This window comes from Cheilinus undulatus, linkage group 4, assembly GCF_018320785.1.
Source record: "Cheilinus undulatus linkage group 4, ASM1832078v1, whole genome shotgun sequence".
Lineage (NCBI taxonomy): Eukaryota > Metazoa > Chordata > Actinopteri > Labriformes > Labridae > Cheilinus > Cheilinus undulatus.
Window position 1 is genome coordinate 9103219 of NC_054868.1, and position 18195 is coordinate 9121413.

Genomic DNA, 18195 nt, shown 5'->3' on the forward strand with positions numbered 1-18195 from the left:
TGCTCTTAGTCTTACCAGGTAGGCCAGGAAATCCACTGTCACCTGGAAGAAGAAAAAACAATCTTTAGTTGTCAGAGACTCTTGTAGTTGTTGATTCCAGGTTATAAATCCTGATTCTAAGGTTTGCTTTACAAATATGAAAATTGTCATACAATTCTAACAAAAAGTCAGCTTTAAAAAGAATGGAAAAGGAATGCAAAGAAATTAGCATAAGATCATTTAACTGTTAAAAAACAAAATAATAATAATTAACTAATTCATCAGTAATAGCTAGGATTTATATAGTGCCTTTCAGGTCACCAGAATTTTTAAAATAGTTTCATAAAGAATAACATCTAAAATATAAAATAATACAAAGAAAAACATCTTGGCCAAAGAAATGACTTGTACCTTTGAATTAGAGCATAAAACCCTCTCTGCTTCCCTTCATCAAATACATGATTTTGTAATGTCCCGTCTGAATGCTTTTATTGGTATTTTCCTAATTGTAACATTGCCTAAAATATTAGCATTTCATTTCATTTTTTAACATTTGCTTAATATTTCACCATGATTTCCTCGACATGTTGCATGTCATGCCATTCATCCTTTAATTGCATCCTCCAATGATGGCATGTTATAGCTATATGTTAAATCTATATATGGTTTTTATTAATTTTCATCTCCTGGCATTGTTTTCACTCTGTTTACCCTATTTTGGTTTAGTTTGTTTTTCCTCCCTCACCCTTTTTTTGTAAGGTTTTGTTCTTCTTAGAAGCCAAATTTAACATCTGGCCAGGGACTGCAGACGGAAACTATTGATTAATATGCACTGTCTCTGTAAAATAGATTAACATAGATGAATAAATAAAAAGTATATGTAACAATAGGTATGTCAGCATTACTGCATGTGTCATTTCACTTAAAAAAATTCAAAGACAGCTGCACCAAGGTTGTTATAGTTAACTAAAACTAACTAAATAACTAAAACTAAAATTCAAAAATCATTTTAGTTAACTGAAACTAAATAAAAACTAAGCTTTACCAAAAAAATGAAAACTAACTAAAACTATATAGTGCGCTTGCAAAACTAACTAAAATAAAATAAAAATGGAGAAAAAATTTGCTTAGTTTTAGTCTTTGACTCAACCATACTGACTGGCACCGACACACAAGTCTGGGGAGAGTAAAATTGCCTGATCTGATTGGTTAAGACTTCACACAGTGGTCGTTTTATGTCTGGAGTTGTTTTCAAACCTCATCATTAAGTAAATAAAATGATAAGTGAAGAGTAGCCTGTTTGAAAATGTTTTTAAAAATGTATGACGCTCACTCAGCCCCAACGTCTGCACATAAAAAACTTAAACAAACACTAAAACTAATAAAAACTAAACTAAAATGAAGCATTGCTGCAAAATAAAAACTAAACTAACAAACCAGCAGTCAAAACTAATAAAAACTAAACTGAACTGGAACACAGAAAGTGAAAACGAAATAAAAATAAAAACTAATGAAAAATCCCAAACTATTATAACCTTGATCTGCACCTTGTGTCATCCAACATTTACCTTTTTACTGTTCCCTTATTTTCTTATTTCTTTTCGATACACATGTTCCTTTTCATTTGTTAAGGTCATGTCATAATTGTCATTCTAAAATAAAAGCAGGTCTGTATCTGAAATGGAAGTCAATTACCCTTAGTTTGTTATAGAATCAAAATGTAAAATTAAGTGACAAACTATTTAAGTGCAAAATTTCAAAATTTTACAAATGGGAGATTTATTATGATTAACAACAGAAAATGTGGGATTAATTGGGAATAAGAATTTAAATTATTTCACAGCCTTATAAAAATACAGATGCATGCCATAAGGAGTGCCTCATCAGTGACTTCCTTGAAATGACTTTTATGAAGTCACTTTTGTATGTTGTCTTTGCAGTTTTCTTTGAACTGCCTTAATTTCTTTTTTCTAATTCACTTTCATTGAACTTTTTTTCCTCTGTCCATTTTATCCCCCAGACAGGATTATATTATCATTTTTCTCATCTTTCTTCATCTTTGTGCTGTGTTCCTTACCTTTCTGTCCGAGCTGCCCAGGATCACCTGTAAAGTAAAATCTGGAGTCAGGATGGATATAAACATTTGACTTGATCTTGTAATTATTCTAAATTCTGTCCAAACATGCCTTTAGGTCCTGGATCTCCTTTCTCTCCTTTCAATGAGTATGCCAGTGTGTCTGAAAGAGGAAAAACATTTGGGTTATTCACATTAGGAGTAGAGTAACTTGTACTGCTTTTATTTATCAGTGTTTTCTTCCTTCTCACCTCTGATAACATCCGAGCGGAGCTCAGCTCTGACCAGCTGCTGCACAGTTCTCTGTAGAGCAACATTATCCACTCCTGGTCCTGGTCCTGCTCCCGGTCCACTCCCTGTGCCTGCTCCCGGTCCAGCAGCTCCCAGGTTGATGTTGTTATCAGAGCGAGTCAGAGTGGAGCCAGCAGAGGACCTTTCTATGTACGACGAGTCCAGTGGGTCAATGATATTGACACCAGGGGAGGACGACAGGCGGCTGGTTCGGGCTGATGCTGTACCAACGATGGCTTCCAGGGCATCGACACGGTTCTTCAGATGTTTCATTTCCTCACCTGTGAGGCCAGATGAGAGATGAGTATGTGCAGATTTCATCCAGGTATGCTTGTATGTTGTGATTGCAAGGACTTAATTCCATCTTACCCACAGCGATGAGGCCAAAGAGGAGTCCAAGGAGGAGGAGCAGGCTGAGCAGAAGGCCCAGAAGCCACTTCCACCAGCTGCAGCAGGATAAGAAACCAAGCCCTGACTTATCTTCACGGATCTCTGAGAAACAAAAAGGTTTAAATGCGGATTAACATTTCTCTTTCCTGTCCTGATTTTCTCCCATGATGGAAAGAATAATTGTTGACTTGCTGTAGTAACGGAGCATCAAATAAAAATCTCAATGCAATGCCAAAGTAATGTTCTGATTTGTTATTATGGGAAAAATGTAATGTACAGATGTCTGAAAAGGGCGTATGTGTGCTTATATACATTGTTTTAGATGGCAGTGAAACATAAATATTTAAAATAAGAATGCAAAATTAAAAAAAATATATATATAAATTGTGCAATGTCCTACCTGCATAGGTGGCTTTGTCTTTTGTGGATACTTTCAGTGATGCAGCTTTATAAAAAAACAACAACAAGCAAATAATTACATGCTGCACAAAAAAAACAAATAATGTCTGTGTTGAATTAAAAAAATAACAAAATCCATGGTATATCCACATACATTTAGTATCCGTTCCTTCCTCCACTGTGCTGGACGAGAGCTTCTGTTTCTCTCTCTTCAGTGAGTCCTCAGAGTACGTGGCTACAAGACAAAAATACAGATGCTGTTCACTAATAAAGTGTAGGAATATCTAAAAGTAGACATGAGTTTGATTATAAGATTAGATGACAGTAGAGGGGGAGTCTAGTGTTTGTGGCTGTATTTTGATGGTGTTACCAGAAACAGGAGCAGGAGCAGCGGACATGAACTGCTTCCCCGTGTCTTTGGTCATAATCAGCCGTTCTGTCTCCTTCTTCACCGGAGCGTTCTCTTTCTCTATCAGCACAAACTTAAAGTCTTTCCCAGAGGACTCCTCAGTAACAGGACTGCTGGGTCTCACTGTGGGAGACAGAAACCAAAACTGAAACCTCCTGAAACCTGGATCAGAATACTCCGGCTCCTACAACTGATCAGTGTTAAATCCATTATTGTGATTCTTACTGTTAAAGTTTTGAAGAACCACTTTACTTGAATTGCTATAATTCCTTCCTTTTTCCTTTCATTGCTATTAATGTTGCTAATGCTAGTATTACAATGATCACTTTACATGGCTGTCTCCTACAAATATCAAACACACTAATGCACCATTGACACTTTCCAGCTCCTCTCACCAACATCAGCCTTACATCTATTATTACTGTTAGAAATGTTAAAGTGAATCTACAGGCAGCTCTCATTTTAGCTGCTGCTAATATCATAATATAATCTTTATATGATATAATAATATTAGAATGTTCAGTCTTCTATCAAATATAGATATAACTGCTCATTCCTCACATATTGCTTTCTTCATTCCTAGTCTTGCTATTATGATTAAAATATGTGGTTTTTAATATTTTATCAGCCAATTATCATTTTATAATGTTGTGTTTTTATTTACACACTGTGCCATTGTAGGAAACATTGTTCTATTTGCATTACTCTATGGCAGTAACTTTATATTACTTTGGACTGTAGATGAACTCTACAAATATCAAAACTAATGAATGAAGTCCAGTTGATCTTAAATCACAATTTAATCTTTGCACCGTAAAAACGTAGAGCCTGACCTGTGGTTGGACTCAATCCAGGGCCTGACGCATTTTTCTGCACACCGTAAACTGTAAAAAGACAAACATGCACATTAAGAAAGAAATGCACAATTCCTCAAATGATTTTGCTTTTTTGACATTGCGATATCTGCTATTTTGCTTCTTCATCACATTCATGTTCATGAAAGATAGCCTAAACATGGTCCAGATGTTTGAAATATTCTGATCATATTACAGATGTTGGATAAGATCAGATCTTCGAATTGGGTTGCTCAGATTTTGAAGTAAGTATAAAGCGAGGTGAAATAAGATCAGGTTATCCAGTAAAATGGTTTTATCAGAATGAAACTGCAGTATGAGTCAGAGTGGGAAATTAGCAACTGCTACCATCCAAATGTGGGTATTTCTGAGCATTGTCTGGTTAATTTGTTCAACCTTCCAGCCCCTGGGGTGATTCAATAAAAGTAACATAACAGAATAGTCTTGCGGTGGTACACAATATTAATTGAGTTTTTTGCTTGCTTCTACTAACTTTAAGACCAGAACTGGGATTCCTAATCCCTAATTGACTAATGAACCCTGCCTCCTCCTCCTCCATGTCAGAGCTGCTGCAAATGTTTACAGTTAGCCGCATGCTGGACTGGTTTAATTCAGTATCATAGGGGTAGTTCTGCAACTGGTCTACCAGCAAATACTGCCTTTTAATCAATTTTTCGCTAATTTTCAGTCCAAAATAGTTCAACAGGCCTGAATTTGAGTGTGAGATTGAATCATGCACAAAATGTTTATTCCTCTTAAGGCTGACAATCATATTTCAGGAAAATGATACACGAATTTACAGAACGCCCACGTGTCATTCAGCAAACATTGCATGGACAGGTGTAGAGCAAAATGGTCCAAAACACATTTTAAAATGAGCTACAGTTTGGATCATTGGTGCACTAACTATAGTACTAAATACTAATTCTAAATACTACAACTAATAATTTTCACATTATAGCTCATCTCATCATCCTGCTTGTTAAAATAAAGTGGTTGGCACAGGGTTTGATTCAGCCTGGATTAAAAGAAAAAAAAGCATTAAATTGAGTGCAGGTTAAACAGATGTATTATTATTTGAGGATGCTCATAAAGTTTTCTTTAAAGTTTTTTTTGCTCATGGATTGCCAAATTGGGTTAATTACATGATATATGAGGGAGATATTCGTGTTGAGAAAAAGCGTTTTGTCTCAATAAATATTTCCTTGAACAGCTGGTAATATTAAACATTAAATATCTAATTTAAAGCAACTGTCAGTATAATCCGCTTTAATGTATTTTGGTGCCGCCCTGTGGACAAAATATGAGATAACATTTTGAGTGATCCAGATTTGGCAGTATATAAGGGTCTGTGTCAAAAGCTTGTGCTTTTAGCATTGGCTGCACTTTTTTCAATCCAGTGCTGTATAGTCCAGTGTTTTCAGCACTCAGTACCCTGGATGGGAAAGTGCCCTCACCATCAGCTATTTGTCGTTGGGCTCTCAGTTGAAAACATTTCAACTTCTGAAACAGTGCCACGGCCGTCAATGTCACCCATCATAGTTGATATGCAAGATCGCATGTCGAGACGTGCCGAGCAAAGCAATAAAATCATTCTAAAGGACATTTTTGAATGCCAGCTTTTCAGTGTTTTTCAAAGTATTTTTTGGTTGTGCATCTTGAGAGGTAAAATTGTCATTATAATTATAAGGATTTTTATGAGCGAGCTCCTTTCCATCTCTTCACTTCTCCTTCACAAGCCAAACAAAATCAAGAAGGGGTGAAACTTCTGATAATAGCAGAAGAGAAACCAATCTGACTCGTCTTTTTAACAGTAACATTTCCAAGCCCTACAGCTGCTGCCAATGTCAGGAAATGGTACTTTTACATCGTTTTTTTGGTGATATTTTCTTAAAAATAAAGGGAAGTTTTAAGCACAGACCTTTTGAAAAACAATGTTATGGATACTACAAAGAAACACAAAAGCCAGCTTCCTTTTTCTATACATGTTATGCATGTTTAATATTTGCTGGCATTAGGTTCTTACCCATTGGAGCACCTGTTCCAGCTGAAGTGAGCAGAGCTGCGCTGGTGGTACTGGACAGATTATTCTGAAGTCCATAGACAGGAACTGAGACAAAAGAGAAAAACAACAAGGTGATGTGCTCTCAGTGCAGAGCTGAGGATGTGAAGTCCCAAGGGGGTGCAATACATGACAGAAAAATCCTCACCAGAGCCGCCTGCAGAGAGCCCACCATTCACTGAGGGAGAGCTGAACGTCAGGTTGTTCTGAACTCCTCCTGAAAGTGACAGATTTAGTCTTTAATTATGACACTGCAAAAGTAATATAAAGATGACCTCTAACCACCATCTCCAATGGTGTGTTACCTCATAACAGATCATGTCATCATGCATCATTTTAAATGATACCAAAGGGAATGCTTTGTGCAGCACAAACAAAATATGAAATATAAAAACATTCTATTTTTGAAAAAAAAAAAAAAAAAACATGTAGGCTTTTGTAACAGATAGCTGATATTATTAGCCGTTTTGTATGACCGACCTGACTGGTAAAGGGTGGAGCCGGTAGCAAGGTTGTTGGGGTTTGTGTTGTAACTGTAGCTGCTGCTCACACCTCCAGACCAAATGCTGCCGTAGTGCTCCGCTAAAGATGGAAATACAAAGTAAATATAGAATTTACTTCAAATTTACAATCATAGAACTCCACTGCATTTCATGCAATAACAATATTCCAAATTCTCTGAGTATTAATGATGGCTTTGAGATTTTGAACCTGTGGTGGAGCTCTCAGACATGGTCCTGGTCTCCACGCTGCCCTTCTTGGGGATAGGCAGGGTGTTGTTGGGGGACCGAGGAGGGCTAGGGCTGGCGCTGGTGCTGGTGGAGCGGTTACCTCTCAGCAGACGCTTCACATCATCTAGCTCAGTCCCTGGAAGAAAAGAACCAAGTAGGTTTGGATGACTAGTTCCCCTTAATAAATGAAATCATCAATTAAAAACTGCATTTTTATTTACGTGAGTTATCCTTGTCTAACATTGAAATGTGCTTGATTATCTAGAACATTGAAGTGTGACAAATATGCAAAAAACAGAAATCAGGAAAGGGGCAAATACTTTTCACAGCACTGTACTCTATTTTCTTTCAGGTTTCAGTGCATAAGACTAGTTTGGACATTTACCTCCAGCTGAATACCACACTTTCTGTTTGACATAGACATTTTGAATGACTCAGAGCATGTGTTTTAATGCATTGTATTTGTGGGTCATGGGTGTGGCCCACCAACGTAACTGTGAGCAGCATCACTGAAAGAAATGCCTTATTTGGAGACTATCTACAGAAAGACAACCTCGGGAGGCTTCTCACCTTTTTGGCAAGCTCATTTTGTTTAAAGACTGCCACACATTAGCATAAATCTGGAGGAATTGTGAGAGGACAGAAAGATGTGGCAGGTGTATTTGTTTTAATTTTGCACCACAAGGAGGGCAGGAGAGACACACTCTGCATCTTTCTATCCAGTGGTTGCATCTTGATAACCAAAGGAGTATTAGTGTTAGGTATTTGCTGATCTTCGCTTTAACCTTTGATACTGATAAGGTCATTTCTGGTTCTGAAAACCACAAGGTCACTAACACTTGCAAAACTTCAGGCTTTAAACAGACAGGGAACACACATTTAGATCCACAGTGTACAGTGTTATACTCACAGCATGCTGTAGGTGAAGCACTCTGAAGCCTGGTTCTGATCTCACTCTCTAGAGAAACAGAAAAAAAGACATTTGTAAACATTTTGTATTGATTTTCCTCTAATGGAAAGAATCTCTATATGTTTTTAACACTGTAGCCTCCCCCCTTTTTCACTTCTGCAGTGTAAACTGACAGATGTCATGCCCCCTTGACTTGATGATCATTTGGGTGGGATTCATTCAGCCTACAGGCCAACAACAATGGATCAGTGGGGTAGCTGTAGAATTACAGACTACACAGACTGTAGAGATGCTGAGAAACTGTTGCTGTTATGTATTTATAAGCTACCAAACTAAGATGTGCAGCTGTTGGTGTACCTCTGCTCTGAGCTCTCCCTCTGGTGGCAGAAGTTGAAGTTGTACTTGATGAAACTAAAAGGTTGAAACAAAAATAAATTAATCACTTTTTATATGGATTTATGAGCAGACCACAGAATACAAACTTAACATAAACATACCGTACTCCTTCCTGTTGTACTCTGGAGATGAGTTTGTACTTGAACTCTCTGAAACATGAACACAAAATAAAAGTCTAATTAGGCCCCCTGGTTTTATTTCTCCTGGGTTATGCTTTACTAAAGGGCACACATAAAATGGCATGGTTAGGACACACATAGGAAGCTAGGGAATGAACGCATAGGTCAAGGTTAAGGACTGAGTAATAGTCACATTATATGAATTACAAATGAATCGTTCATCACAGAGCCATGCTTCTGTTTTGAGAAAATATCCAGTGAGATGATCAACTGAAAGAATTTAGTTACTTAAAAAAAAAACTGTTGTGGAGTTACTCACGACCCATGCATTATCTTATAGAAATCTAGAATTCCTTAATAAATAAACCAAATGTTGAGTTATCTGTAACTCAACTTATGGCCAACAACTAGTTAGTTAGTTACTCATTCATTCCCCTATTAGCTAGCAGTAAGATTGAATTTTTTTCCTCGTTAAAAATAACCTAATTGATCATTTTTCTATTAATAAACAACAGTCGCTGACTGATTTGTTCCCTAATTAGATGGCAGTCAGTTACTCATTCATTCCCTGCTTGCTAGCAGTGAGTTACTCATTGGCTGTGTCCGAAATCACTCCCTATTCACTATATAGTGCACTATGTAGTGAATACGCTATTTTGTAGTTTCTGAATTCTGAATATTGTTATTCACTATATAGTGCACTCATTCTATCCCACAATGCATTTAGAAAGTAGTGAACAAGCGGCAACCTCCGGTCCTGAAAAATGAAACCGATGCGAAAGTGCAAAAAAATTGCAAAGCAGCGAGTGTCCACTAGAGGCTGGGCACAGAAACACAGGAAGTCCTGTCTGAACACCTGTTAAACAGCTGGTTTTTACACTAGAAATAAAGTGGTTTACAGCCTGGTTCAAAAAAAACAAACATGTCTCATTAGCTAATGTCTTCATGTGCTCTCACTGTACGGGGGCTGAATTTGTTTGTACCACAATGGCTTTGATTTTATTTAGGAAAAAACCTCACTGCGGAATGACTGTCGCGTCTCATTTGATTGACAGATAGCTAGACAGGCAGCTCGACCAGGAAGTTGCACTCAGTGGGCGGGCCGTGAGGTTGATCCAAAGTTTGGTTGAGACCGCGATTTCAATATGGAGGACGCCGCAGATTGGCTTCAAGAGCAATTTGAGTCCACCTATTGTGTATTAGTGGGGTTTTTTTGTTAGTTTGTTTTTGTGAAAGTACGTTACATTTTGTATCAGTTTTCAGTGAAATTCTACCGTTAATTTCGATCCTCAGCTGTTGTCATGGAAATCTATGAGCTGCTATTGCTAAATGTTTTAATAGTGAGATGGTGATGATGTCATTGCCCACGGGCGGAGTAATGTCCGAAATCATTTTTGTGTTTTGCGGTGGAGTCCACTATATGCTGCTCACTAAATAGTGGATAGGGAGTAGGGAATGAGAGTGTGGTTTCGGACACTGCCTCAGTCTTTCCCTGTTTAGCTAGCAGTCAGTTACTCACGCGTTCCACAGTTAGCTAGAGGTCAGTTACTCAGTTATCACCTTTTGAGCTGTCAGTCTCTTATACATCACTGTAAACTGTTATGCCTACCTACTGTTTTCTGGCTGCACATTTAAACTCCAAACATCATGTCAGTGATCTTTAACTTGTGACTGACTGACCGTCAAAGACCTCTGACAGAGCCGCTGCCATGGTGGTGGTGGTCTTCCTCTCTTTTGGGACTGGTGAGTGCGTGACCACTGAGGATGATCCTTTTTTTGCTTCCCCGGATCCTCCAGAGCTGTAGCTGGTCTTCGTGACTGTTGAAACTGTCACAGCACCAAGACCCCCTTCTCTTTTTACCTCCCTACTGCTGCTCACAAATCCAGAGGACATGCTGGAAGAACCTCCTGCAGCAGCCTTCAGCTCTGCTGCTGAGCCTCCAGAAGCTGCAGAACTTCCTCCTCCTCCTCCTAAACTCTTAACAACCACCAAACTGGCCCCACTTGCTGAGCTCCCTTCACCCGATGAGCTCCCTTCACCTGAGGATACAGCAGAGGAAGAAGAGGAAGAAGATGCTCCGATAGTAGTGACACTGATGATTCCTGATCCAGCTGAGCTGGAAGAGTGTGAGCTACTGGATGTGATCAAAACCGAGCTGCTCGTGCCTCCTGAGCTTCCTGATGCAGCTTTTGCAACTGACCCTTCTGCACTCAGAGAATTATCGCCTAGAGGAGATATCAAGGGGAAAGAAGAGGAATTAGCTACATCATTAAGATAAATTACAGTACATTTTCTTTTCTCTCAAAGGCACGTGTTTTCAAAGCCCTCTTCAACTTGTCAGATCATTTGGCCGCAGGGTTGAAGACTGGATCTGATTTAACTGCCTAGATCCAGTTTTCCCCCACAGGATTGCACTGACAGAATATCTGCATGACCTATAAAGTAAAACCCCTGTTCAGTTATTTTTCTTATCAATCAAAATTCCTAAGCTAAGCCTCTGCCTGCCTGGCTATGTGCCTGAACATGCTGCTTTATTACTCTATACTACAAACGTCTTCTTTTCCTGAGATTGATTTCAAACACTCATAAAACATATAAGTGATGCTGCTGGTGCTGCCCAAAGTAATGATTTTTCTAGTCTAAAAAAAGGTTCAGCTGTCACTTGGATCCTAAAGGGGATTTTCTGTTTGTCTACCTGAACCTACAAATGCCAATTCCAAAAAAGTTGGGAGATTGTATATAATGATTTTAAAACATTAAAATCAACCTATATGCAATTGAATACAGCCTAAAGACAATATATGTTATTTTCAAACCAAAAGTTTCATTAAAAGTTGGAACAGTGGCAAAAAAAGACTTGAAAAGCTGTGATCTGATTAGTCCACGTTTCTGAATTTTTTGTAAATACTGACCATCCAGACTGTTTTCAATGCAAAGTTCAAAAGCTAGCATCTGTGATGGTGTGGGGGCGTATTAGTGCCCATGACGTGGATAACTTACATATCTGTGAAGTCACCATCAATACTGAGAGGTGCATACAGGTATCAGAATAACATATACTTACATAAAACTATGCATTGCTTTTTATTTTAGCAAAACAACGCCATGCCACATTCTAAACAAGTTACGACAGCATGGCTTCACAGTAAAAGTAGACTGACCCCCTTGCAGTTTTGTTTCCCACTGAAAATGTATGAAGTGCAATATATGCACTGTACATCTAGCAATTATGGGAAAGAAATCCACTTTGATTGCTTTAACAATTTGTGTCTTTATTCCCACGATTACAGAATGCTGCAAAAAGTAAAGGGAATACTACTGTCCTAACTTTTTTGGACATGCTGGCATCAAATTCAGAATGTGGGCATATTTCTGAAAAAACAATGAAGAGATTTTCTAGTTTCCTTTCTGTGGATGAATAGTGGTCTCCAAGAGAGTTTTGTGGTTTCTATTGCCTCCAGATAAAATAAAAAAACAGATAAGGACACATGATGATTTATTATTATACCCTCCTTTCTTTATTAGCATGTTGCACAATAGACCAGTTCCCAGGACTCCAGATTTTCTACTAGTGTCCAAAACATCCTATTACATTTGTGAAGATGTTTTGCATTATTAGTTTTCTAGTAAGATTTAGCTAGAGCAACTGAATCAGCTTTAAATTCACAAACTATCATTCTAAAATGTATTTCTGCCACAAAATGATTTGGGTCATCGGTATTAAACAAAGTATGCTTTGTGAGGGGGTGAACTGAGACACAACTTACTTTGTGATGTCAGTCTTGTGGTTGTAGTTACTGTTTTTGTGACCACTGTAAAGAAAAAAAGTTTGAAAATGGTGAAAAAACTCATGCAAATTGATTCTGTTGATACTTACATTTTAAATTTTGCAACACAGACATAGTCCTTTATAGCAGTGGTTCTCAATTGGTCAGGCCTCAGGACCAATCACCATCTCCTTTAATGAGAAATTGCTACCCAATGGGCCAAAAAAACCCAAACTTGGCTTAGTTATATATATTTTATCAAAGACTTTTAAAGCATTTAATTTTTTGGCACTATTTTGCAATGTGAGCTTCAGCTACTGGCTATGTGCTCTTCGGCCTCTGCATATCTGACCATCTGTTTGGGCTCAACAGAGGAAACAACAATAAACTAAGTTAAAACAGAACTAAAAGGAGCTATTTCAGCTTGAGTAGCAATGACGCGCCATGTACTGTGATACAAGGGGTAATTTTATGTGTGAGAGTACACAGAGAAACAATTTCTACAGATGGAGCCTCGGCAAGAAAAACAAGAGAGAAGAGAAACTTTAATTGAAACTTGTTAGCAGAGGAGATCCTGTGTTACCTGCCGGTATAGGTGTGAAACTGCAAGCTAAAGCCCACAAACATAGAAAGCTGTTGTTTTCAGGAGTGGGACTCCCCTACACTTCTTCAGGACATTTCTGATAGAGGATAGTAGCTCGCAGATGCCTGCAGCCTGCATCACTCCCCATTCAGAGTTCCCTGCCTTGTTCAATGGTGGTGTTTTACCAACCTTCTTAAACTTTCTGAAGATAAATTGGAGAAGCTGACCCCCAACAGAAGAGCTGATCTGTCAACCAAGTAAGTTTATGGCTGTCACTAGTTTCTCCTAACGGCTGATAATTAGTCAGTTACAGCCAGAGAAGTATACTTTGTGAAAACAATCTGTCAACTGTTGAAGAGGAAAACAGAGCAGAAATAACTAGTTTTAGTTTAGTTTGTTGCTGTTGTCTCTGACCAGGACTGGTCTGTTAATCTGGCATACTGGGTATTTTCCTGGTTTGCTGATACACTTTGGGGCCGGTATGATTTGATCTAATTTTATTTTCATTTTCTCGTATTGCACGTGTTCACCTCTGACAACAGGACAGCCCGTAAAAGAGACAACAAACATTATTTCATTTGACTGTACTTTACTTCTCAGCCTTCTAGTAGTTTTTGGTATTGATCTGCAAGACCTATTAAAGGGCATGGGGAAAACAGCGTTGTGTAGTGTTCAGCCAGGGTAGAGGGCCATTCGTATTAAGACGCCAGGGCAATATTTTCTTCCCAGTCCAGCAATATCTCTGACAAAGCCCCCCAGACCCAAACAGCTGATCAGATACACTGAGGTGGAGCTAGCTGAAAAAAGTGCCAAAAACACTGGCTCTCTGGGTGAAAACACTTCAAAAATTTCAATATAGCGTACAATTGAGCCAACATTGTTTCTGGCCCATTTTACCCAAAACTTCCAAAATTAGCAACCGTACCTGTATGCTATGATATATAGCCTAGCTTCCCCAAGCTCATCCTTATTGTTGATGGGGCAATACCCACCAAAATTATTGGAGGACAAGTACTAAGTATTATTATAATATTGCCAAGAACCTTTTGCCAGGGGTTCTCAAACTTTTCAGCCCGCAACCCCCAAATAAAGGTGCTGGAGACCAGGGACCCCTACTGTACCTAAAGGTGGTTGAAGCATAGTCAACATGGCCATGCCAATTCAAGAATAGTCGTGTGCAGACTTATATTTTAAGAATTTTTAAACATTATTTGATTTCAGCATAAATCTTACGAATATTTTTCTTTTACATTTAACACATTGTAGACACATATTTTTCTAAAAATGGGTAAAATATACAATTTAAAATCTTTTCAAAATATTCTTTGTGTCTTTTTGGAAGGCACCTGGCAACCCCCTTTCAGTGTCTCACGACCCCAAAGAGGGTCCCAACCCCCACATTAAAGAGGGGGTATTATACTTTTCTGATTTTTGAAACATAAATATAAAGTCACAATGTGGGGTGTCCATACTCCACGTATGCAAATTTTCAAACCGCAAGATAAACATATGTGGCAGTTATCTTGGAAATAGAGTGTAAACTGATGAAAACGGTTCGTTGGGAATCTCTCCAAGATCTTCCTGAGACGAGATTTTGATGAAGCGAACTGATGAGGTTATCGCAATAGGATCTCCTGATTGGTTTGTCCGTGCTGCCGGCAAAGTGGAGCAGACCACCCCCACAAGGCCTTTTAGCCATTTAGTAACACAGTAATTAAACACCAAACAGATATGTCCTTCGCTGCTGCTGGTTTTCTTCCCCCTCTCTCTCCAAACTATCAGGGTCAAACACGTACGGACTTATATCAAAATTCACCATATTTTACACAGTCGGACCAGTTCATTAAAAGTTTACAAGTACTAGCATAGCAATATAGCCACATTGGAGAGGGCGGGCCCATAACATCGAGTCCTGTCCCCGGCCAGCCTCTGGAAAACCGGCCAATCAGAGAAAGCGGGGGGGGGGGGGGGGGGGTAAAGAGTCAGACAGAGGTTAAAATAAGGGTTTTTCAGGACGCCAGTGTGAGAAACATGAGGAGCTTTTTTAAACTGTAAACCATGTGACGCTATTACGTGGATATCGGAGAGATTGTGTAAAGCTTTGAAAAATGGCATAATACCCCCACTTTAAGAACCCAACTTCAAAAATACTGAAATATCTCTTTAAAATCAAAGAGACAGACCAAAACAAGCATGTTTTGAATGAGTTTCATTGAGTGCAATTTTTCTTTCCAGGCACACATTTAAGACCCACTGATAAGGGTTAAGCGTCCCATTTTTTGGGCCCTGACCCTCCAGTTGAGAACCACCGCTTTATAGCATATGTATGCAAGTAGTAGCCTACTTGCCTGCATTGTAACTTGTGCATAGTTAATGTGTATTTTTCCCTACTATGTGGATGAACCAACCTTTTAAAGCCAAGCTTGAACCACCATGTTTTCACAATAAGCACTGCCACTGCCTTAATGCTTGTTTAAACTCAACTATGCACACATTTCCTAAAAGTTCATGTGACACTTCAAAGCTGGTTTTGCATTTCTAAATCTTACCTTTGCTACTTCCTCCAGCACCTCCAACCGAACTGACGGTCTGTGCTGTAGTTTGGTTATCCATCCAATGCAAGCTGTGCAAAAAAAACAGAGCAAAAACATTTTTTTTCCATATAAGATATTTTCAAGGAAGACTTGTGGGCTGCTGTATTAATATGAAGAGCTATAGCTGCCTAACAGGGTAGATTTTTATGGCATTGTCCTGTAATGTTATTATAGCCTGAGGCAGTATTTGCAGTCCTTTTTTCATCTTCTGTGGTCATATTTCATCCTTTGTAGCTGTTCCTCTGTAGGACAGGTCTCTTTAGAATTCAGCACTGATTTAAAGAGTTCACCTGGAGCTGTATGGGAAAGGCGTAGCTCTTTGTTCACTTGATAAATGTGACTTCACTCTTGACAAAAAGGACGTACAGAACGAGAGCTAATCACTGCAGAAACTCAGGTTTCAGTTATGGCTGCAGGAGACGACATTAAATATTTAGCCAGCGGTTGTACAGGTGGATTGAACCAATAAAGGCATGTATAGACTCTGTCAGCACAGACATATGCTGACATGAGCTACTTTAATGATATCCTATCTCTCTAAAATTAAAACATATCCTGAGAGAGATGAAAATGCATCCTTTCTTAGTAGTTTAAGATTTAAAATGCAGGCGGGTATTTTATTAAATATATACTCAGTGAGAAGGTTTTTGTATGTTTATTTTTTCATAAATTATTTTTCATTTAAAGCTTCTATTTGTAAATCTTGGTGTACTTGAGCTGATCCCAAATGGGACAAGAGCCAGGGTGCACCATGAACAGTCAGTTCTTGGGCTGACATTACAACCAGGCATACTCACATCTACGGGCAATTTAGAGTCACAAATTAAACTAATGATCATGCACAGAAAGGTCCTGTCCAACCAAGATTAAAACAGGAAACTCTTTGCTCTGATGTGAAAATGTGGTGTTGTTCTTCCACTTGCCACTGGGGGCACTAGAGTTCTGGCTTTGAAACTATTCATGTTTCTATTTTAAGACAAAGGGCCATGAAAACAAGCATGAAACGTCAAAGAGTTTAGATTTATCATCATGCATAACAGGACTGAAAGATAAAGTCAAGGATTTTATCAGCTGAGTTGTAAAATCAGTTGTAATATCTTTCCAAGGTCTACTGGGGTATTTGATACACAATTTAAGCGATTCTACATGACATATAAAAATGAAGAAAAACTTTACTGTGCAGCACTTTTAGGCATGTTTGGGCTAAAATTAGGCAGAGGTAAGGCATAGATGTGGCGAGTAAGCCACCTGAGGGCGCCGTCAGGTGGGGAGGAGGATTGACAGAACCCTGGGGGTGTTCTGGATGTCCTTGCATTTACCAGGAGCATGAGCAATATGCTTAAATCACAAGGATTTGAAAAATAACAAAGTCTGCCACTTTAGGGCGGAGTTAGGGGTGTTGAGGGTGGCTGGGCACCCCTTGGGGTGCCAATGACCTAAGGGAGGGGCTTTAGGCACTTTCTGTTCTGGCAAAGTTAGATTTCTATATGCTTTTTCAAAAATCATGATTTCAAACATAATGTTGACAGCGTTTTAGGGCCACTCTAAAAGCTTAAAAGATAACGAGGATCTTCTTTGATTTTCTTTGAAAACTTTAAACTTTCTGAGCTCAAAAAGTCACACATTTATGAGATAAAACTAGAAATTTCTGAGTTTTCAAAGTTATAAATTAATGGTATTGTAAAGTCAAAATGTATAAGAAATCACAATGAAATCAGTGGCTGAATAGTCCCAATTTAAACGAATATCTCTTGTAAGTCCAGATGATAATGATAATGTGATGATTCTGGGCTAAAATCCCGAGTATTTCCTCACTGATCAGTCTCATCAAGAATTACCATTAGCCTCCTTAATTGCATGACTCGTGCAAGGAAAACAAAATTACCCAGTCTGATTTTCTTCCATGCAATCGGATATTTTCACCCTTATAATCTCAAAATTCTAAGTTTTGGTTCATGTAAGTTAAGACCTTTTTAAGTCATTTGTACTTGTAAATTTATGATTTTTTAAACTTGAAAATTTCACTTTTTTTCATTTTGTATCTTAAAATATATATAAAAAAATTAGTATGTGTCATTTTGCTAACTCTCTCTACTCATTTGGAAAACACGATACATTTCCTTAATTCATACATTTGCTTTATAAATTTTCAATGTTGATGATAATTTGATAGATTTAAATGAATTATATCATTCTAGATCAGCCTATACTATGCCCAACTCTTAGTAGTTTTGTATGGAGTTACATCTGTTACAGCCTGGATTTGTGTTTGCTGTGTGACGACTTTAGTACGTGTCAGCTCCTGCTTGTGCCATCACGCCTTTTATACCAGGCATGTGTTGGCTGTGCCTCCCTGCTGTCCCAGTTTTTTTTTTTTTTTTTTTTTTCATAAATTTTACCTCAGTAAATCTCAGTAAAAGTGACTTAATTCAACTTGGTTGGGATTCTGTGCAAATGAGGTAAGTTTCTCCACACAAATGTCAAAGCAGGCTTTTACTTTGAAAATGACAACCTGGAAGGGTGACGATATTGGGTTTGACTTGCCTGTGATGTGGATATACAAGCAAGGTAAATATACTTTTATGTTTATCATTTCCTGTCTATTTTGGCTCATAGATGGGTGCTGCTCATGATAA

General features: G+C 38.3%; 1 protein-coding gene across 1 annotated transcript in view; it reads right to left on the minus strand.

Annotated features, from left to right (window-relative positions):
- Window positions 1-15578, minus strand: part of LOC121508609 (collagen alpha-1(XVII) chain-like) — a 39776-nt gene extending 24198 nt beyond the window's left edge. Inside the window, exons 1-20 of the mRNA XM_041785566.1 lie at window positions 15515-15578; window positions 12368-12427; window positions 10655-10819; window positions 10295-10579; window positions 8587-8644; window positions 8457-8500; window positions 8100-8147; window positions 7170-7325; window positions 6939-7040; window positions 6607-6675; window positions 6423-6506; window positions 4376-4426; window positions 3504-3665; window positions 3288-3368; window positions 3135-3179; window positions 2714-2836; window positions 2305-2625; window positions 2166-2216; window positions 2057-2083; window positions 16-42 (exon numbers count right to left, since the gene is read on the minus strand). Coding sequence (XP_041641500.1) covers window positions 16-42; window positions 2057-2083; window positions 2166-2216; window positions 2305-2625; window positions 2714-2836; window positions 3135-3179; window positions 3288-3368; window positions 3504-3665; window positions 4376-4426; window positions 6423-6506; window positions 6607-6675; window positions 6939-7040; window positions 7170-7325; window positions 8100-8147; window positions 8457-8500; window positions 8587-8644; window positions 10295-10579; window positions 10655-10819; window positions 12368-12427; window positions 15515-15578 — 2023 coding nt within the window. The remainder of the gene's footprint in view (window positions 1-15; window positions 43-2056; window positions 2084-2165; window positions 2217-2304; window positions 2626-2713; window positions 2837-3134; window positions 3180-3287; window positions 3369-3503; window positions 3666-4375; window positions 4427-6422; window positions 6507-6606; window positions 6676-6938; window positions 7041-7169; window positions 7326-8099; window positions 8148-8456; window positions 8501-8586; window positions 8645-10294; window positions 10580-10654; window positions 10820-12367; window positions 12428-15514) is intronic.
- Window positions 15579-18195: the final 2617 nt, after the last annotated feature.